Source organism: Glycine max, chromosome 20 (assembly GCF_000004515.6).
Source record: "Glycine max cultivar Williams 82 chromosome 20, Glycine_max_v4.0, whole genome shotgun sequence".
Classification (NCBI taxonomy): domain Eukaryota; kingdom Viridiplantae; phylum Streptophyta; class Magnoliopsida; order Fabales; family Fabaceae; genus Glycine; species Glycine max.
The window spans coordinates 4891582-4910070 of NC_038256.2; the positions used below are offsets into that span (position 1 = coordinate 4891582).

Genomic DNA, 18489 nt, shown 5'->3' on the forward strand with positions numbered 1-18489 from the left:
TTTTATAATAAAAATGTAAATAATTTATGTATTGATGATGTACATAAATTAAAATTTATTTATTATTAATTATATTAATGGGACAATCTTAGAAATGTTATACAAGAAATTGATAATTTTAATTTTGAGTCATATCAATAAATATTCTTCTTTTTAAAATAAATAAATATTCTCTTTTCCTAATTCTTATCATTGTTCTTCTCATATTTGTTTTTCTCGTTTTTGATTAAGTATATCAAAATTTACTTTCAAAATAGTTATTTTTATCCCAATATTGTTTTATTTTACAACAATTTGAGGAGAAATTCTCATGGGGAGTAACATATATATTTTTGCAAAAACAATTATTAAGATTTTCAGTTATTGAATTGTTTTTAAAAAATGCATCATCATAAATAATTAAATATTATAAATGAAATTTGATGTTTATATACTTTTTAAGTGAACTTCAATTTTTTTTTTCTGTAAAAAAAGTGAGCTTTGTTTTTCTTTTTTTTTTTAAATGGCCCCACCCATCCTAGTCGGCCTCTGTATTTGTTTGAGTATGTACAAAGAGGAAGGAAATGAAGAAGCTAAGAGGGGAAATGCAAGATCAACATACTAAATTTTAACTACTTATTTAGAGAAGAAATTAGAAAAGAGAACGTAGGTCTCATGTATAAAAACATCCTCTTTAATTTTCCATGAAGGAAGAGAGAAATGTTTTGCATTTACTTTTTCTTAAAATTAAATTTATTTTAAATGTAATAATTCTAATGAGTAATTAATCTTATCAATTATAATTTAATAAAATAAATAATTAAAATGAGAAATGAAAGAGATAGATAAAGAGAGAGGCCGGGAAAGACTCACTTGCACATTACTCTTCGAATTGGATAAATTACTCTATGAAATGCAAGAGATTGATACTTTTTCACTCTATTTTCAACATTTTCATTCATCTTTCTACTTATTTTCTTATTTCTTTTCATTTCTCTTCGTCCTTACGTTAAGTCTTTAGTCTCCCCTTTATTTCTAACATATTTCCATTAATTCCCCTTCTCTATTTTCATTCACCCTATTCTATTTCACAAAATCATATAATAGCACATAGAAAAATTCCAACTGACTTAGTTATTGTTTTAGAAATTGAATTTGAAGTGTTTTTAGTTTCTTCAATTTAAAAATAATTTTTTAAGTTTTGAATTTTGACAAATTATTCTTTTTAGTTTCTCGCGTAATAAAATGATATTTTATGATGATATTTAATATTTTGTGACAATTTTAAAATACAAATTCTAGCGCGGCTAAAAAGTAAAAATCAATTTAAGTTATCTAAAAATTACTAAAAAACTAATTTATTATTCGAGGAACTAATTAAAAAGAACAATTTATCAAAATTTAAAGACTAAAAAGGATTTTAAAAAAATTTTAGAGATTAAAAAAAACATAATCCCAAATTTAGAGACTAAAATATAGTAATTAATTAACCCTTTTCTTTTTTTTTTTTTCCAACCAAACTATACAAACATTCTCGCTCAATAACTCTTCCTCTGCTCGTGGCAGATTTTGTTGTAAATCTTTATACAATTGGTTTCTTGTCAAGGTAAAAGAGAGTAGTATTAAGCAATCGGAATTGACAGCTAATGTTAAACTTCATTAAATATTTGTAACATAGATCAATAATTGAAATGTTTTCAATGGAACAAAATGTGTAAGTTGGTTCATGGATTGGAGCCTACCTCACCTAATCGGTGAGGTTTTGTTGTTTTTGTTGATTTCAGCTAAAGGACAACTACATGTGCCTTCCCCAACTACAGTCTAATAATAAGACCTGGCTACTATTTCCTCAATTAACGTTCAACTCATATGCCATTGTCTATTGCATACAATCAAAATTCAAATCAAAAACCCTTGATTTCATACAACAAGCAAGTTGTGGCTTAGACCCTGAAGGTAAACCGAAACGAAATTTGAACACAAGAACTACATTGGATAATGCACTCACTGGTTTGTAAGGAGGGATATGATTTACTTGTAAAGAGTAAGGACTATACCACAAAAAAATACGTAGAAAGTCTAGTATACTATGATTGATATATATATAGAGAGAGAGAGGAAATATAACTAGTGGCGGATCCAGAAATTTTTGTTAGCAAGAGAAAAAATTAATCTATAATATTTTCATGGATAAAATATATTATGAGCTTTAACAAAATATATATTCTTATAAAAAAATATAAAAGAAAAGAATAAAATAGATAAAATTAATACCACTTTTTATGTTTCTTTTTTTTTTTTAAAATTACCTTATGCTAAATGATAAATGGAGGGACAGATTGAACGTAAGTTCGAATTGTTGGCTAATAAAAACTAACAAATTAATTATTAATATTTATTTATAAAAAAATATTATGATATATGATTTGATAAAAAAATTATTGTACAAATTCGTTATGAGAAACTATCATTCCAGATAATTTAATTGGGATGCCTTGAATTTTAAGTATCTTTTGGGATGAGTAACATAAAGCTCAAAATTATGTATGTATGAAAATATTCCCTAATAAAAGAATTGGTCTATGATGGATTTAGAATTGACCGCAACGTTAAAGGTTTTTACTTTATAGGGTCTCCGTGACCGTGATTGTAATCAAATTGATCGCATTTATCTGCAATTTCTCACAATATTAACAACTGTCGTAAAACTACAATCACAATTTAAAACCTTTGAGCTATAGAAACTTGGGTTCCCTCTTGGCTAGTAATACCGTTGGATTAAAATTTAAAAATTCAAAACCATTGTTTCTCTAGGCAAAACATGTTTCACTCTTCATATTTTGGTAGTAACAACGATGTTGTGGATGTGATGTTTTTCTCCTCTGAATGTTGGAGAAACACTAACAGCGTTCTTCTAAGCAAGCTTTTACTTCATAAAATTAAACATCCCGTTGCTTTTTACACCTAAAAGTTATTGTGACTAATATGTCCTACCCATTAGTAACTTTGGTATATGTTGGTAAAAATTGGTTCACAATAGAATCTTGCTTGCTTTGGTGTCACTAAAACTCTAGTAGGGTCTTGAGAAGCCACAAAAAGAGAATAAATAAAACCAGTGGGTGCCCATTACAAAGTTGTGACAGTGGAAATTGGTTACACTGTGGTCCAATATCAGACACAAGATTAAGAGAAGAATAAAAGGGTTGAGAGAGATGTGCCATATATGTGTATTATAACTATTCTTGACTTTTTTTTTCTTTCTGATTATAAAAATATACATAGTTTATAAACATATTTTCTTTTGAGAATGATTTTTGTTGCATATGTTTTTAACATAACCAGACACATCTTTATTGTCCCTAAAAGCTTGAACTGAAATTTAAATCTATTTCTTTCACACTTGAGTCAATGTCTCTCTGGTATTGGCTGTTCAAGTCAAGCATTTGTGACACTTCAGATTTCCTCAACTTCTTGTTGCCACAAGGTTGATCAACACAATGATCAGAATCAGTTTCTGCACTTCTCTTTCTCCCATCAACACTTGTATCTCCCTTGAATGCTTTAACTTCTGCTGGATGAATGGAAATCAACGGCAATTCAACTGAAACACCATCAAACTTTTGAGGGTTTTCTGCCTCATCCATGATGTGTTGTTGTTCAGAGCTTTCAGATGATGTCAAAGAGCTTTCAAGTGAACACATGGTTCCTCTGTCTTGTTTCCTCTCTCCACAGTTCAAACTTAACCCTCGTGTTTCTGTGAGTTCTGAAATTGGAGAGCTTGGACATGCATTATTGATTATTGACACTAACAGAGAAAGTTCAAATTTTGCAAGTTCTACACCAGTTGTGGAAGAACTGTGTCTTGCAAGTGCTTCATGTGCCTTTGTTAGCACTGATTGTAAGTACTTCCCTTGAGCTTCAATCCTAAGCTGCAAATGTTTTTGTACCTAAAAACATTATCCAAACCAATCAACATGTCATTATCCTAAAAACTGGAATTCGTATAGAAATAAGTTTAGAGTTTAGACAATATAATGAGTTCATGCTACCTCAATTTGTTCATAGAGTTTTCTTTGTACTTCCATTTGCATTTGGAGAGCCTCAGCAATCTTCAAGCTTCTGTTAAACACAACATTTGTTGTCAATGAAAATTCGAGTCATAACAGAAGTACATAACTGTTCACATGCAACATCAATATATAAAAAGACATTCAAATATTTGCTCTGTTTATAACTATTACTCAGTCATCTGATTCTGGGTCCCAATGCTGATTTCCTTGCTGCAATGACCATCACTGTTCTGGATTTCACTGTAACCTAAACCAATAAAGAGCATCAAAGTTAGCTTATGCCAAAGCCAAATGAGAAAAAAAAAAAAAAACTACTAGTCATGCCAACATTACTGCTAAACCAGACACACTATAAGAGTCACCTTCTTGCTTGTTGTCAGAACAGGTTTCTAGTGGTTGGCTTTTCCCAAGCCTATATTTCTGTGACCAAAAACACAAAATAAGATCAAACTCATGATTTTTTTGGATTCAGTGAAAGCAACAAATTATGATACCATCATATTCATACCTGTAAATGGCTCTTGAGGTGGTACAAAGTGAGTCCTGGAATCCCCATCACTCTCATCAGACTCTTAGGAGTTGCCTCTGCCACATGTCAAAGTGTGAACAATTAATTAATACACATTAGCCGAGATATAATATAAAGTCTAATATCAAAAATAGTAAAGTTCTTCCTTTTATGTGTGTGTGTATTGTATTGTATTGTATTGTATTTTACTCACTTTCTGCACCTCCAAGCTGATTAATAGCCTCAGTGAACCGTTGGTGAAGCTCAGGAGTCCATTTCAGCCTAGGCTTGGCATCAGTGGACAGAACCAAACGCATCATGCTTTGGTTTTGCACATTTTGCAGATCCATTTTGCCTTTTTTTTGGTAGTGTTGTTACTGAAACATAAAAATATATACTACTTTTGATGCTTTTAGCTACTGTTTGAATGTGTGGCAGCTATAGACTATAGTTTCTCTTTATAAATTGGGAGAGTAGTTGAGATGTTGTATGATCTCACTCCCATATAAGGAAGCATAAGTGGGGTTATGTTGGCGGAATATATGCCATGAGCTATGGCTCTTCCTCTCTCATCTCTTCACATTTCATACCAACTTTTTCTTTTCTTTTTTTTTTTATTTTATTTTTTTTAAATTTTCCTCACTACCCTTCCTTCTTTGACTTGAAAGGGGTGGAGAGAATCTCTGATTCAGCAAAAGCAAAGAAAGGAAAACAGCTCAATTTTGAGTCTTAAAAGGAGAGAAAAGAGGAAAAAGTGTATGGTTTGTTTTTATCTTGCTGTTTTCCCACTTAACTCTCTCCATAAGTTTGATTCCCTAAGGAATTGGATAGGCCCCACCATGATGAATAATGGGTGCAACTTTCGTAAATGCTGTGTGAGAAGCTTTCAGGTAAAAATATAGTAATAAAAAAATTATAGGAATTGCTATTATGGATGGATATGTGCTTGCTTGTGATGATTGAAAGTGAAAATTAAACTAATCAATCTTTCTTCCTTTCAAATTTCATTTTTCCTTTTTTAACAAACTTTAATTTTGGTTTTTCTTTTATGATGAGAAGGTTGTGTTAATGCGATTGGCAGATTCTTTTTGTTCCTTGTAGGGATGGGGGAATCAAAGAATCTAGGATTAGATTTATGGACCCATTGTCCGTGTTATAAAGAAAGCATTGCTAGAAGAAAGAGAACTAATCAACCGTGTCAAGAGATAATGCCATACCCCTCTTATCAAAACGACACTAATAAAATGTGTCCGTTCGTGACATTGAACTGTTCATAATAATTTCTTATATTATCCTACCACCAAAAAAATTTCAACCCCAAAGTTCATAAAAGGGACCCTATTTTAACTAAGCACTAACCCTATATTAATAATTAGGTTAGGATGATGTATACATATAAGCCAACAGAGATGGAAGCAAAACATGCCTAATATATGAGTCTATGGTTAAAAAACAGAAATGAAAAGTAAGAATATTAACCCGTTAAAATGAGATGTTACGAACACAAAATGTGTGACCATGCACTTTCTTTAAATACGAAAGCAATCTGCAGAACACATTCAGGATAAAAGTCTCTCATAAAGAAATTATTCCGAAGGGAATATTTGCTTTAATGCTGTAATCTATATCCAAGCTGAAGAGGAGAAAATAATTTTTTCACCAAACTTTTTTTTAAAAAAAAGAAGAAAAAGGAAAAGGAAGGCTATAATGGCCAACAACAAATCCTTAAAAGCCAATTCGATCAAGCCACTCCTCAAATTTCTTGGGTTGCGCTCTAGAGTTTGATCACAAGAATCAAAATCCAATGATTGGTCCTCAAAACACTGCCACTTCAGCACCATGGATTCCCAGCTAGTCTGCCTGAACTGCTCAATAATTTCCCATAATTTTAAATGGTTATAATAATTTTTTATTGTTATATTATTCTTTTATAAGAGAGCCATCCAAAGAGCTACACCAAGACAAAAGTATTATAGCTAGTTTAACCAATAAATAATGATTTTGAATTCAAATTTTAGTTATACAGTGATATTAAATATTAAAAAATTATCACTCGTAAGATCATCTCCAACTATATATTTATTTTGTTCTTAAAAAGGTAAGCACCACTGCTGCTTACTCTTTTGAAAATCATTAGGAGCAGATTGTACTAGCATCTAGTATTCTGTTGCTTGTAGAAGTACCGATGCCTTGTTTTTTAGTCAATGTTAGTAAAAGTAATTTAATGAATAAATTATTAATAAAATGTAAGGATGTGAGGTTAATGATGAAACTTATTTAGCAATGTTTTTTTTAGGTGCTTGAGTTGGAGGAATTGAGTGTTTATGAGGTGTTTAAGTTGAAAATAAAAATAAAAATGAGAGATATCTACAAGTAAGATCCGCTAAAAACTTCATATAGGAGATGCTGGAATGGAAATGCCCTAATAATCTTATTCAACTCTGGCACAATTACCAAATATAAAGATTTTGGTTGGTAAGGAAAAAAAAATCCAAAGAACTACACTTCCTTTAGATAAATAAATAAAAAAGACAAATATTAACTTGGTTAAAGAAATAAAGGGAAACTATTTTATTCAGATGAAAAAAAATGACTTCCTATGATTTTTAAATGCACTTTCAATCTCATGATTTTTAATATTTTTTTAATTTCTTAAACAATCTCCTTATTACAGTCACCACCAACAAAAAAAAAGTTGGTGTACCTATTATTTGACTGTCCAAAATTCAAATGCTAGTGAAATGGAAACTTACATTAACCCATACAATACATACCAATATGATAATTTCTTCAACAGATAATTTTTTTATTTATTTTTAACAGACAGTAGAGTATAACTTGGTGGGTCCAGCAACAGCACGGGGGATGGGGGAGGTTATTGATTCTTCATCTGCAAGCATATGCAACTTCTGTCTCGAAACACAATTGCTTAGTGGCAGGCTTTGTTCATATTCAAAGAAAGGAATATTTATTATTTATGGTATGTGGCCCAAATGTTTGAAAAACAAGAAAAGAAAGGGAAGAGTTATTGTAGTAGTAGCTAGTACCTTTCTCTTTTTACATGCTGATGATGTATGTACTTTAAGCTCCTTTCTTACTTTAATATATTCCATAACAGGTAAAGGAGATTCCAAGGAATTTTTATTAGATCAGTAGTAGGAGAAGGTCCGGTGAATCAAAAGTCACATAAGCAAAGTTTGCCCTTATCAATTATCATTCTTTTAATGGACCCATCAGGGGGGAGATCTCACAAATCCAAAAGGAGGAGTGAAAGAAGATGAGAAGAATATGTGTATGGTTTATGAACAACGATTGACATAAGTGATATATAGTGGTTAGTATCTCTTAGCCAAATAGTTCAAAATTTGAATCCTCGTTGATCCTCAAATATGGAAAAAATTATCTTGAGAGAGAAATACTCATCTTGTATGCCCTTAACCAATATTGATTCGGTTCTAATTAGAGATCGCTTGATGACAGATGGAAGGCGACACTTCCAACAATGGAAGACGTCACAAGAGTGATGGATAAGTCCTAAAGAATACTCTCACAATATACAAGCATATTTTTTTTTTTAAATTCAAGTCTATCCATTCCATTGCAATTTTGTGTACATATAGATAACCAACCTCCAATTATTCTAAATGCACAATTAATCACAATTATGAATCAAGACTTTAATTCCTAGTGGTACACATGAAAAAACACATGACTATTAACCACTAAAATAAATAAAAGAAAAACATAAAAAATATAACTTTATTTAATTCTAAAAAGAAGAAAGTCATTAATAACACCTTCCAACTCATGGGTTTTCAGTGAGATAACTTTTGTTGAATGTCCTTCATGACATGTACAACTTCAAAAATTATTATTACCACTTATTTTAGGATTTTCTTTACCTTTCTGATTCTGGCTGTGGTCATAGATCGTTGTGATTCTTATGTCCTCCTTAACCTTTAATGTCCTCGTCGAATATTATGGTTGGAAAAAAAATGTGTAGCCTCAAGGAATCGGAAAAGGAGAAACAAAAGGAACTTGTCAACATCCCCACCGAAGAATAATTGAGGACTATTGAAGCAAAATTCCATTTCAAACTTGGTTAATTGCACGCATAATATCGTGAGCATTATGTCACTAGATTCTAGGACTAAGTCACTAAGGTAAGCGTAGAGTAGGCTTGAAACATTATTCGTTGTATGATTTTTCTTGCAATCTAATGCTTAATTTGTGGCAGCAAAACATTGGTGGATACATGTTCGGGGTAATTAGCAAACTAGCTAGATTGAGACCGATGATGTGTCATAATTGTGATAGTGCACCTGTTTAGTGTGAATGTGTAGGGGTAAGAGGTGGCTACATGGGCTTAGATGCACGAACCGGTTCTTTTAACTCACATTTTGGGTGGTTAATGGGCTTAAAAAAATTACAACTCTTACTCGTGGACAGGTTATTTTAGATTGGGACATTCTTCCTACAACATACATATTTCTTCTACATCTAATAATTTTTTGAATTATCTTGTTAACTTCTTCTTCTATGTTTTTTGTTTTATTTTCTTCACACATCATTCTCGTATCCTTTCGGCTGAGCTCCTCCTTCCGTTTTGTGGCTGGTTTGATCGAGGTGAACTGTCACGGTGGTCGTTTGCAATACGTGGTTATCGTCGTGGTGATAAGTTTTTTCATCTGCAAGTTGAATCTGTGCCGTAATAAATATGTGGATTGTCAATCCGTACAAGTTATACGGATTGTCAATCCGTATAACCTAAATATTTTTTTAAAAAAAATATTTTTAATGTTTTTTTTTATAAATTTAGTTATACTTTTTTTAATATTTTTGTAAATATTATTACATTAACTAGTTTATGTGAGTGTATAAAATATGAAAATTTAGATATAAATTTTCATATGTGCTTATCAATTTCAATGTAATATATTAGTACGTGCAGTAAAAAAATAATAAAATTATGTGATAGTAAATGTTAAAAAACATATTTATTGATATTTTGACATACTTATCTAGTGTAGAAGATTTTAAAATAAATTTCAACATGGAAGTTTTTTAAAATAAATAGATTTATTTATAAATAATTAGAATTATGTATGGTGTCGTTAGTTTGTCATTGAATTTTTTTTAATATTTTGTTAAAATGAATGAAGATCAGTGGATATATGACAACATAATGTCTAAAGAAGTTAATATAAATGAAGATAATGGAGAGGAACCTGGTGTGTTTGAAAATATTGATTGTTTTAATGTCTTTAATACTTCTCAGATATTGATATGATTTTGTATTATGTTAAAGTAAGTATATGAATGTCCCGTGAAGACTAAACATGTATTATTGCTTTTGTAGGTGTTTGCTACCCGTCATGACGTTTTGCATTGGGCTCGCTCTATTGCGTATGATATTGGTTTTCATAATGAGATTAGACACATATACGAGAAAGAGAAGAAGGACCTCATATGTTTTAATTGGTTGTGAGAGGAGTGGAAAATATAGAGCATACAAGAAAAAATTAGTACGAACAGTAGAAAATGTGGGTGTCCCTTTAAGCTGTGAGCGAAACCAGTGCTGGGAGGTGAAGGGTGGATGGTGAAGTTAATATGTCGGAGTCATAATCATGCACTAGCTAAGTCATTCATTGGACATTCATATGCTAGTCAACTAAATGATGATGAGAAGATTATTATTGGTGATATGACAAAGTCACTGGTGAAACCAAAGAATATTCTTCTCACTTTGAAGGAGCACAATGCCAACATTTGTACAATTATGAAGTAAATATAAAATGCAAGATATGCATATCGTTCTTCTATAAGAGATAGTAATAGTGAAATGCAACAACTAATGAAGCTTCTTGATCGCGATCAGTATATTCATTGGCATAGACTAAAAGATGAAGATGTTGTATGTGATATATTTTGGAGTCATCCTGATGCAGTGAAAATAACCAATGCTTGTAATTTGGTATTTCTCATGGATAACACCTACAAAACAAACAGATATAGGCTACCTTTACTTGACATTGTTGGTGTGACACCTATTGGGATAATATTTTCAATTGCATTTGCCTATTTGGAGGGAGAACGTATAAACAATGTTGTTTGGGCTCTAGAACGGTTTCGAGGTATTTTTTTGAGACGTGATGTAATCCCTCAAGTTATTGCTACCGACAAAAATCCAGCATTGATGAATGCAGTGAAAACTGTTTTCCTTGAGCCAACTAACTTGTTTGTCAGTTTCACATTGATAATAATGTGAAGGAAAAATGTAAAACCCTTGTGGGTAAAACAAAAGCATGAAATTATGTCTCGGAAGCATAGGGGAGTCTGGTGAATTGCCCTTCTGAGCAAGAGTTCAACGACTGCCTTATGAAGTTTGAAATTGCTTGCTTACTATGGCCAATGTTTGTTGACTATGTCAAACAAACATGGTTGATTCCCCACAAACAAAGATTTGTTAAAGTTTGAATGAATAAGGTGATGCATCTAACAAACACAACAACTAACAAGCATGAAAATTGTAAATATATATTGGTTTTAATAACAACACATCAATGGATAAAAATAATTGTTTTTGTTTTTCAAATGCAGGGTTGAGTTTGCACATTAGGCCTTAAAGAAACTATTGCATAATAGCCTTGGAGACCTATGTAGTGTTTGGGAAGCCATGAACAACATGATCACTCTGCAACACACTAAAAGTAAGACATCTTTTGAGACAAGCACACATGTGGTCGGACATATTTTTAAAGTTACCTTATACAAGAGACTTATTGGCATGGTATCAAGGTATTTTGTTGAGTTTGAGCGTGTAAATTATGTTGGCATTGATAATTCTCGTTATGGATGTAGAAGGAGAACTGCTCATGATCTTCCATGTGCATGTGAGCTAGTTAGGTATGTTCTTGGTAGCATACCACTCGAAACAATCCCTATGTTCTGGCGGAGGCTAAGTTTTTCTGACCAAGGTTTATTTGACCTCGAAGTTAGCAGAACCGAAGAGATTGAAGCCATATCCAAGCGGTTTGAAGAGCTTGATGTATGTGGCAAAGTGACTCTAAAGAGTAAACTTCGGGAAATTGACTACCCTGATCTAAATTCTATGTGGGCTCTTTCTGAAAAAGGTCAAAACAGAAGGTGTTCAAAAGAAACAGATGACTAAACAACAAAGATCAATGAAGTGTGATCCATCTTACTTGGAGTATGTGGATGCATTACATTCTGTGCAAAATGGCAATTCTTTAATGAAATGTTGGGCATCATCATCTGAACAACCAAAACCAAAGAGGAAGATGCCAATGTTGGATCAATTTCATCCATACATTCATGATTTCATTGAAAACATTGTTGATGTCAAAGGTGATGGTAATTATGGATATCGTGCAATTGTTGGCTTATTAGGTATGTGATGTAGCTCCATGTGGAGCTTATAGGCCTTGGATCTTCTTCATCAATGAAGTCCTTTTCTTCTTGAAGATCAATGACAACGGAATGGAGAAGGAGGAAAGGTGATTGGAGACGACACTTCAAGGAAAAGATGAGTCAAGAACAAGCTCACCACCATAGGAAGTCATGGATAAGAGCTTGAAGGTAGGAGAAGATGAGCGGGGGAAAAGGGAGAAAAGGGGCACAAAATTTAAGCCTCAAATGAGGTCTGAACTTTGAAGTTTAATTTCTCAAATGATCAAAGTTGAAAAAATGCACACACAAGGACTTTATTTATAGTCTAAGTGTCACACAAAATTGGAGGGAAATTTGAATTTCTATTCAAATTTCACTTGAATTTGAATTTGAATTTGTGGAACCAAATTTGGAGCCAAAATTTCACTAATTATGATTAGTGAATTTTAGCTATGATTCAGCCCATTAATCCAATATCAAGTTCAAGATTCTCCACTAAGTGTACTTAGGTGTCATGAGGCATGTAAAGCATGAAGGACATGCACAAAGTGTAACTCTATGATATGTGATGCAATCCTACATCCCAAGGGCATTGGATAGAAGACTCCAAAAAGATTGGGCCAGAGATGCAAGAGAAGGCCCTAAGGTTCTCATGACCCTTAGGGTAGATTTCGGGCCCATGGGCTAAGTATGAGCCCACTTATCTTTGTACATATTATATTAAGGTTTCATTATTTTTGGGCCTTGTATTTAGGGCTCCATAATGTAGGTAAGGTACCCTAGAAATGTAGGATTTTCCAGCCCTTGTATTTTAGGGCATCTAGACTAGTTTTTATATTAGAGGTAGTTTTGTAATTTCACATGCATTAAGTGAATATTTGATGTGTGTGTTGGAAAATAAATTTAATTGAATTGGGAGAAGCCCAATCCAATTAAATTTAAGAGGGGGAGGTGAGCATTTGCTTGTTACACCCCATTGCCACATCATATAGTCACACTTTATGCATGTCCTTCATGCTTTACATGCCTCATGCCACCTAAGCATACTTAGTGGAGAATCTTGGACTTGATCTTGAATTAGTGGGCTAAACCATAACTAAAATTTACTAATCATAATTAGTGAAATTTTGGCTCCAAAATTTGGCTCCACAAATTCAATTTCAAATTCAAGTGAAATTTGAATAGAAATTCAAATTTCCCTCCAATTTTGTGTGACACGGGCTATAAATAGAGGCCTTGTGTGTGCATTTTTTGGAACTTTGATCATTTGAAAATTAGACTTCAGATTTTAGAGCTCTCTTAGAGCACAAAATTTTGTGCTCTTCTCTCCCTCTCCCTTCATTCATATCTTTCTTCCTCAAAGTTCTTATCCATGGCCTCCTATGGTGGTGAGATTCTTCTAGACTCATCTTCTCCTTGAAGTGGCGTCTCCTCTCTCTCTTCCTTCTCCATTCCACTGCCATTCATCATCCAAGAAGCAAAGGAATCCATTGATGAAGAAGATCATAGGCCTACAAGCTCCAATGGAGCTTACATCAATGTGGCAATGAGGTATAACAAGCAAATGCTCACCTCCCTCTTGAGATGGTCCAAAATTTAATTGGATTGGGCTTCTCCCAATTCAATTAAATTTCTCTCCCAACACACACACATCAAATAGTGCACTTAATGCATGTGAAATTACAAAACTACCCTTAATACAAATAGTAGTCTAGGTGCCCTAAAATACAAGGGCTGGAAAATCCTACATTATTAGGGTACCCTACCTATACTATGGATCCCTAAATACAAGGCCCAAAAATAATGAAATCCTAATATAATATGTACAAAGATAAGTGGGCTCATACTTAGCCCATGGGCCCAAAATCTACCCAAAGGCTCATGAGAACCCTAGGGCCTTCTCCTACATCTCTGGCCCAATCTTCTTGGAGTCTCCTAGCCATTACTCTGGTGATGGGTTCCCTCCTTGGGAGGATTTCATCATCTCCTCCCTCTTGAAGAGGATTTGTCCTTAAATCTATAGACCCCTCATCATCTGAATCAGCTACACCTACAAAAGGAACCAAATCAGTAATGTTAAAGGTGTTGCTAACTTCATACCCCTATTGGAGGTTTAGCCTATAAGCATTGTTGTTGATCCTCTCCAAGACCTAAAAAGGGCGATCACCTCTGGGGCTAAGTTTGGACTTTCTCTTAGTAGGAAATCTATCCTTCCTAAGATGGAGCCAAACCCAATCCCCTTTATTAAGCACCAACTCATTCCTTCCTCTATTGCCTTTAGTTGCATACACCTTTATTTGGTTCTCTATTTGGTTCCTAACCCTCTCATGTAATTTATTCACAAACTCTGACCTAGATACCCCTTCTTTATGTATAAAAGAAGCGTCAAGTGGAAGGGGGATTAGGTCCAAAGGTGAGGGGATTGAACCCAAAGACAACCTCAAAAGGTGACTGCCTGGTAGTTCTATGAACCCCCCTATTATAGGCAAACTCCACATGAGGAAGGTACTCATCCCAAGACTTGTAATTGCCTCTTAGAAGAGCCCTTAACAATGTGGATAGAGATCTATTTACTACCTCTGTTTGCCCATCAGTCTGTGGGTGACAAGTGGTGGAGAAAAGGAGCTTAGATCCTAGCTTAGTCCATAAAGTTTTCCAAAAATGGCCAAGGAACTTAACATCTCTACCAGACACAATAGTTTTAGGCAAACCATGAAGCCTCATAACTTCTCTAAAAAAAAGTCTTGAGATGTGACTAACATCATCTACCTTGTGGCATGGTATGAAATGTGCCATCTTGCTAAATCTATCCACCACAACAAAGATAGAGTCTACACCCCTCTAGGTCCTAGGAAGCCCAAGGAAAAAGTCTATGCTTATATCTACCCAGGGTACAGATGGAATGGGTAAGGGTGTGTATAGCCCATGAGGTATCACCCTAGACTTGGCTTGTAAACAAGCCACACACCTAGTGCAATACCTATGGACATCTTTTTTCATATGAGGTCAAAAGAATTTTTCCTTGAGGAAGACAAGAGTCTTATCAGTTCCAAAATGCTCCATTAGTCCACCCCATGGCTCTCTTTGAACAACAACTTTCTAATGGATCCTTGAGGTATACAAAGCCTTCCCTTCTTGAACAAATACCCCTTAGCAATGTAGAATAAATCTTGGGCCTTATGCCTACAGCTAGCATAAATGGGAGAGAAGTACTAATAAAAAACATACAATTCCCTTATGTTATCAAATCCTAAAATTTGAGCTCCAAGGGAAGAAAGCAATGTGTGTCTCTTAAAAAGAGCATCTGCAACCACATTGGTCTTTCCCTTTTTGTATTTAATAACATATGAAAATTTCTCTAGGAACTCTACCCATTTTTCATGCCTCTTGTTTAACTTGCATTTTCCTCTAATGTACTTAAGTGATTCATGATCACTATGAATAAAAAACTCCTTGAAAACAAGGTAATGTTCCCAAGTTTGGAGGGCTCTAACTAAGGCATAAAGCTCCTTATCATATGTGGGGTAGTTAAGAGTGACACCATGAATTTTATCACTAAAGTATGCAATAGGGTGCCCACCTTGTAACAACACTGCTCCCACACCTACACCAGAGGCATCACACTCTAGCTCAAAAGTTTTAGAAAAGTCAGGGAGAGCTAGAACGAGTGCCTTAGTGAGCTTTTATTTGAGCTAAGCAAAGGCTTGCTCTTGTCTCTCTCCCCATGTGAATGCCACATTCTTCTTCACCATCTCATTGATTGGCGAAGCAAGTGTAGAGAAATTAGGAACAAACCTTCTATAGAAACTTGCCAACCCTTGGAAGCTCCTAATATCTCCTACACTTTTTGGGGTGGACCACTCTTGAATGGCCTTGATTTTCTTAGGGTCCACATAGACCCCATTTTTGCTAACCACAAAACCTAAGAAGACTACACTATCGACACAAAAGGTGCATTTATCTATATTAGCAAAGAGAGTGTGTTTCCTAAGAACTAAAAGAACTTGCCTTAGATGTCCTAAGCGATCATCTAGGTCCCTACTATAGACTAAGATATCATCGAAATAAACAACTACAAACCTACCTATGAACTCCCTTAGGATATGATTCATTAGCCTCATGAATGTGCTTGGTGCATTACTGAGCCCAAAAGGCATCACTAGCCACTCATACAACCCAAACTTGGTCTTGAAAACGGTTTTCCACTCATCACCTTCTCTCATCCTTATTTGGTGGTAACCACTTTTAAGATCAATTTTGGAAAATATATTTGCACCTTGAAACTCATCAAGCATAGGAATGGGGTGCTTATACTTCACAATTATGTTGTTGATGGCCTTACAATCTGTACACATTCTCCACTTACCATCCTTCTTGGGCACCAACAACACAGGCACATCACAAGGACTTAGGCTCTCTTGGACCCAACCCTTCTCCAACAATTCCTTAACTTGGGATTCAATCTCTTTGGTCTCTTGAGGATTAGTCCTATAAGCTGGCCTATTAGGAAGGCTTGTTCCTGGGACTAAGTCTATTTGGTGTTCTATTCCCCTAAGAGGAGGTAACCCAGGGGTATCTCTCTGGGAAATACATCACCAAATTCTTGTAAGAGTTCTTGGACCTTTAGGGGAATGGTCTCAAGTGGGGGAATTGTGGCACTGTTAAGGGAAGTCTCCCTTGAGAGGAGAAGGTAGAAAGATTGCTTGAGAATAAGAACTTTCTTAATATCTCCTTTAGTTGCAAAATGACTCTCATTCTTTACAACTTTCTTAGAGTAACACCTTCCCTCTTTTTCCTTCTCCTTGACCTTTGGAGCTATGGCCGTACTATCTGTTTTTCTTCTTTTGTTTTCTAACTTTTCCTCATCCCTCTTGTCCTTCATTGTAAGTTGATCCTTAGCTACCTGTGAAGGTGTTTGAGGATGCAACACAAATTTAGTGCCAAGATGGGTGAGGGTAATTTCATTAGTTAGGCCATTGTAAATGATCTAAATGATCTTCCTATCAAATTGTCATAGCCTTCCTAAAAGTATATGCCCTACCTCAATGGGAACTATATCACAATTAACTTCATCCTTATATGTCCCAATGGAGAAAGGTACCTTCACTTGTTGGTTAACTATCATTTCCCCTTGCTCATTAAGCCATTGAAGTTTATAAGGTTTTGGGTAGGGAATGATAGTGAGATTCAACTTGGAAACTAATCTTGTGCTACAACAATTGCAACAAGATCTACTATCCATAATGAGAGAACAAGTTTTATCTAAAATTTTGCATCTTGTATGAAAGATGTTCTCTCTTTGGGATTGGGATAGATCACAAGATTGACCTCTAAGGAGCCTTCTAACCATTAGGAGATCACCTTCTTCATGGGGGTAGACTTCCTCACTAGACTCTTCACCCCTTACTTCATCTTCACTTCCAATATAGGAAGGGGAAGAATTAGTCTCCTCTTGACTACTATAAATGTCTTGACCTCTCATAATCATGGTTTTCTTTGTGGAGGCATTGAGAGGTAATGTGACCTCTCCCAAGACATTTGAAGTATTTAATGTTGCTAGTCCTTGCTTGGGAACTAGTCTTAGGGTGAGTTTCTCTATTGTCTTACCCTTATCTTCCTTGGGTTTTGAAGGTGCAGCTCCCAAAATTCCTTGGGCTTGGTCCTTCCTTGGATAAAAGTGAAAGCCATAAGATTTTGAAGAAGACTTTCTTTTAAGTTGTTGCTCCACTCTTATACAAAGTTGGACTAGCTCATCTAGGTCCCTATATGGAAGGAGTTCAACCTTGTCCCTCACTTCCATATTAAGCCCACTAAGGAACCTAGCTATGCTTGTTCTTTCCTCCTCCCTAAGTCCAGCTCTTAAAAGGAGTAGTTCCATTTGTTGTCTATATTCTTCAACACTTATACTCCTTTGTCTAAGCCTTTGGAGCTTGTCCATAAGCTCCATTTCATAGTAAGAGGGAATGTAGCTCTTCCTAAGGGCACTCTTAAGATCATTCCAATACTCTACTAGAGGATCCCCATGAATCATTCGTTCCCTAACAAGGGAAGTCCACCAATAGAGAGCATACCCTTGAAAGCTAAGGGTAACCAATGGAACTTTTCTCTCTTCACTAATATGATGGCAAGCAAAAAGTTGTTCAACCTTCATTTCCCAATCTAGGTAAGCCTCAACATTATCTTTTCTATGGAAATATGGGAGGCTAATGTTAACCTCTTGAGGTCTTATATCCTTTTCTCTTCTTTGGGAGTGATGTTTAGTACGAGACCAATGGCGCCCTCTATAATAGTCGCTAAGTTATTCACTTAAACTCTTGCAAGAGTCATGACTACTATAGGAGGCATGTTTTTCTCTTTTCATTTCTTTCATTATTTTTGTTCTTTCTTCCTCTCTTATTTTCTCTCTTTCATCTTGACTTATCTTCCACTCTTTTATTTTTGTTTTTATTTTCTCTCTTGTTTTTCTTTCCACAATTTAAGAGATCTCAACTCATTTAATATCTTATACAAGGGGTCCTTAGG

The 18489-nt window shown here is 34.4% G+C and overlaps 1 protein-coding gene across 1 annotated transcript; it reads right to left on the reverse strand.

Annotated features, from left to right (window-relative positions):
- Nucleotides 1–3201: 3201 nt before the first annotated feature.
- On the reverse strand, nt 3202–5240 carry PHR34 (MYB-CC domain-containing transcription factor PHR34). Its single transcript, XM_003556757.5, has 6 exons — nt 4772–5240; nt 4558–4634; nt 4412–4469; nt 4221–4296; nt 4029–4098; nt 3202–3926 (listed from the first exon to the last, which is right to left on the reverse strand). Exons 1-6 carry the CDS (start codon nt 4905–4907, stop codon nt 3339–3341), a joined length of 1005 nt encoding a protein of 334 aa, XP_003556805.1. The 5' UTR covers nt 4908–5240; the 3' UTR covers nt 3202–3338.
- Between the last annotated feature and the right edge of the window lie 13249 nt (nt 5241–18489).

Excerpts from the sequence above, each read along its gene's own strand:
- PHR34 (XM_003556757.5), bottom strand. The coding sequence starts at position 4,907 with ATGGATCTGCAAAATGTGCAAAACCAAAGCATGATGCGTTTGGTTCTG. Across the intron at positions 4,099-4,220 it reads ACCCAGAATCAGATGACTGA|AAGCTTGAAGATTGCTGAGG; the intron begins GTAATAGTTATA and ends TGTGTTTAACAG. Across the intron at positions 3,927-4,028 it reads AACTCTATGAACAAATTGAG|GTACAAAAACATTTGCAGCT; the intron begins GTAGCATGAACT and ends TAATGTTTTTAG.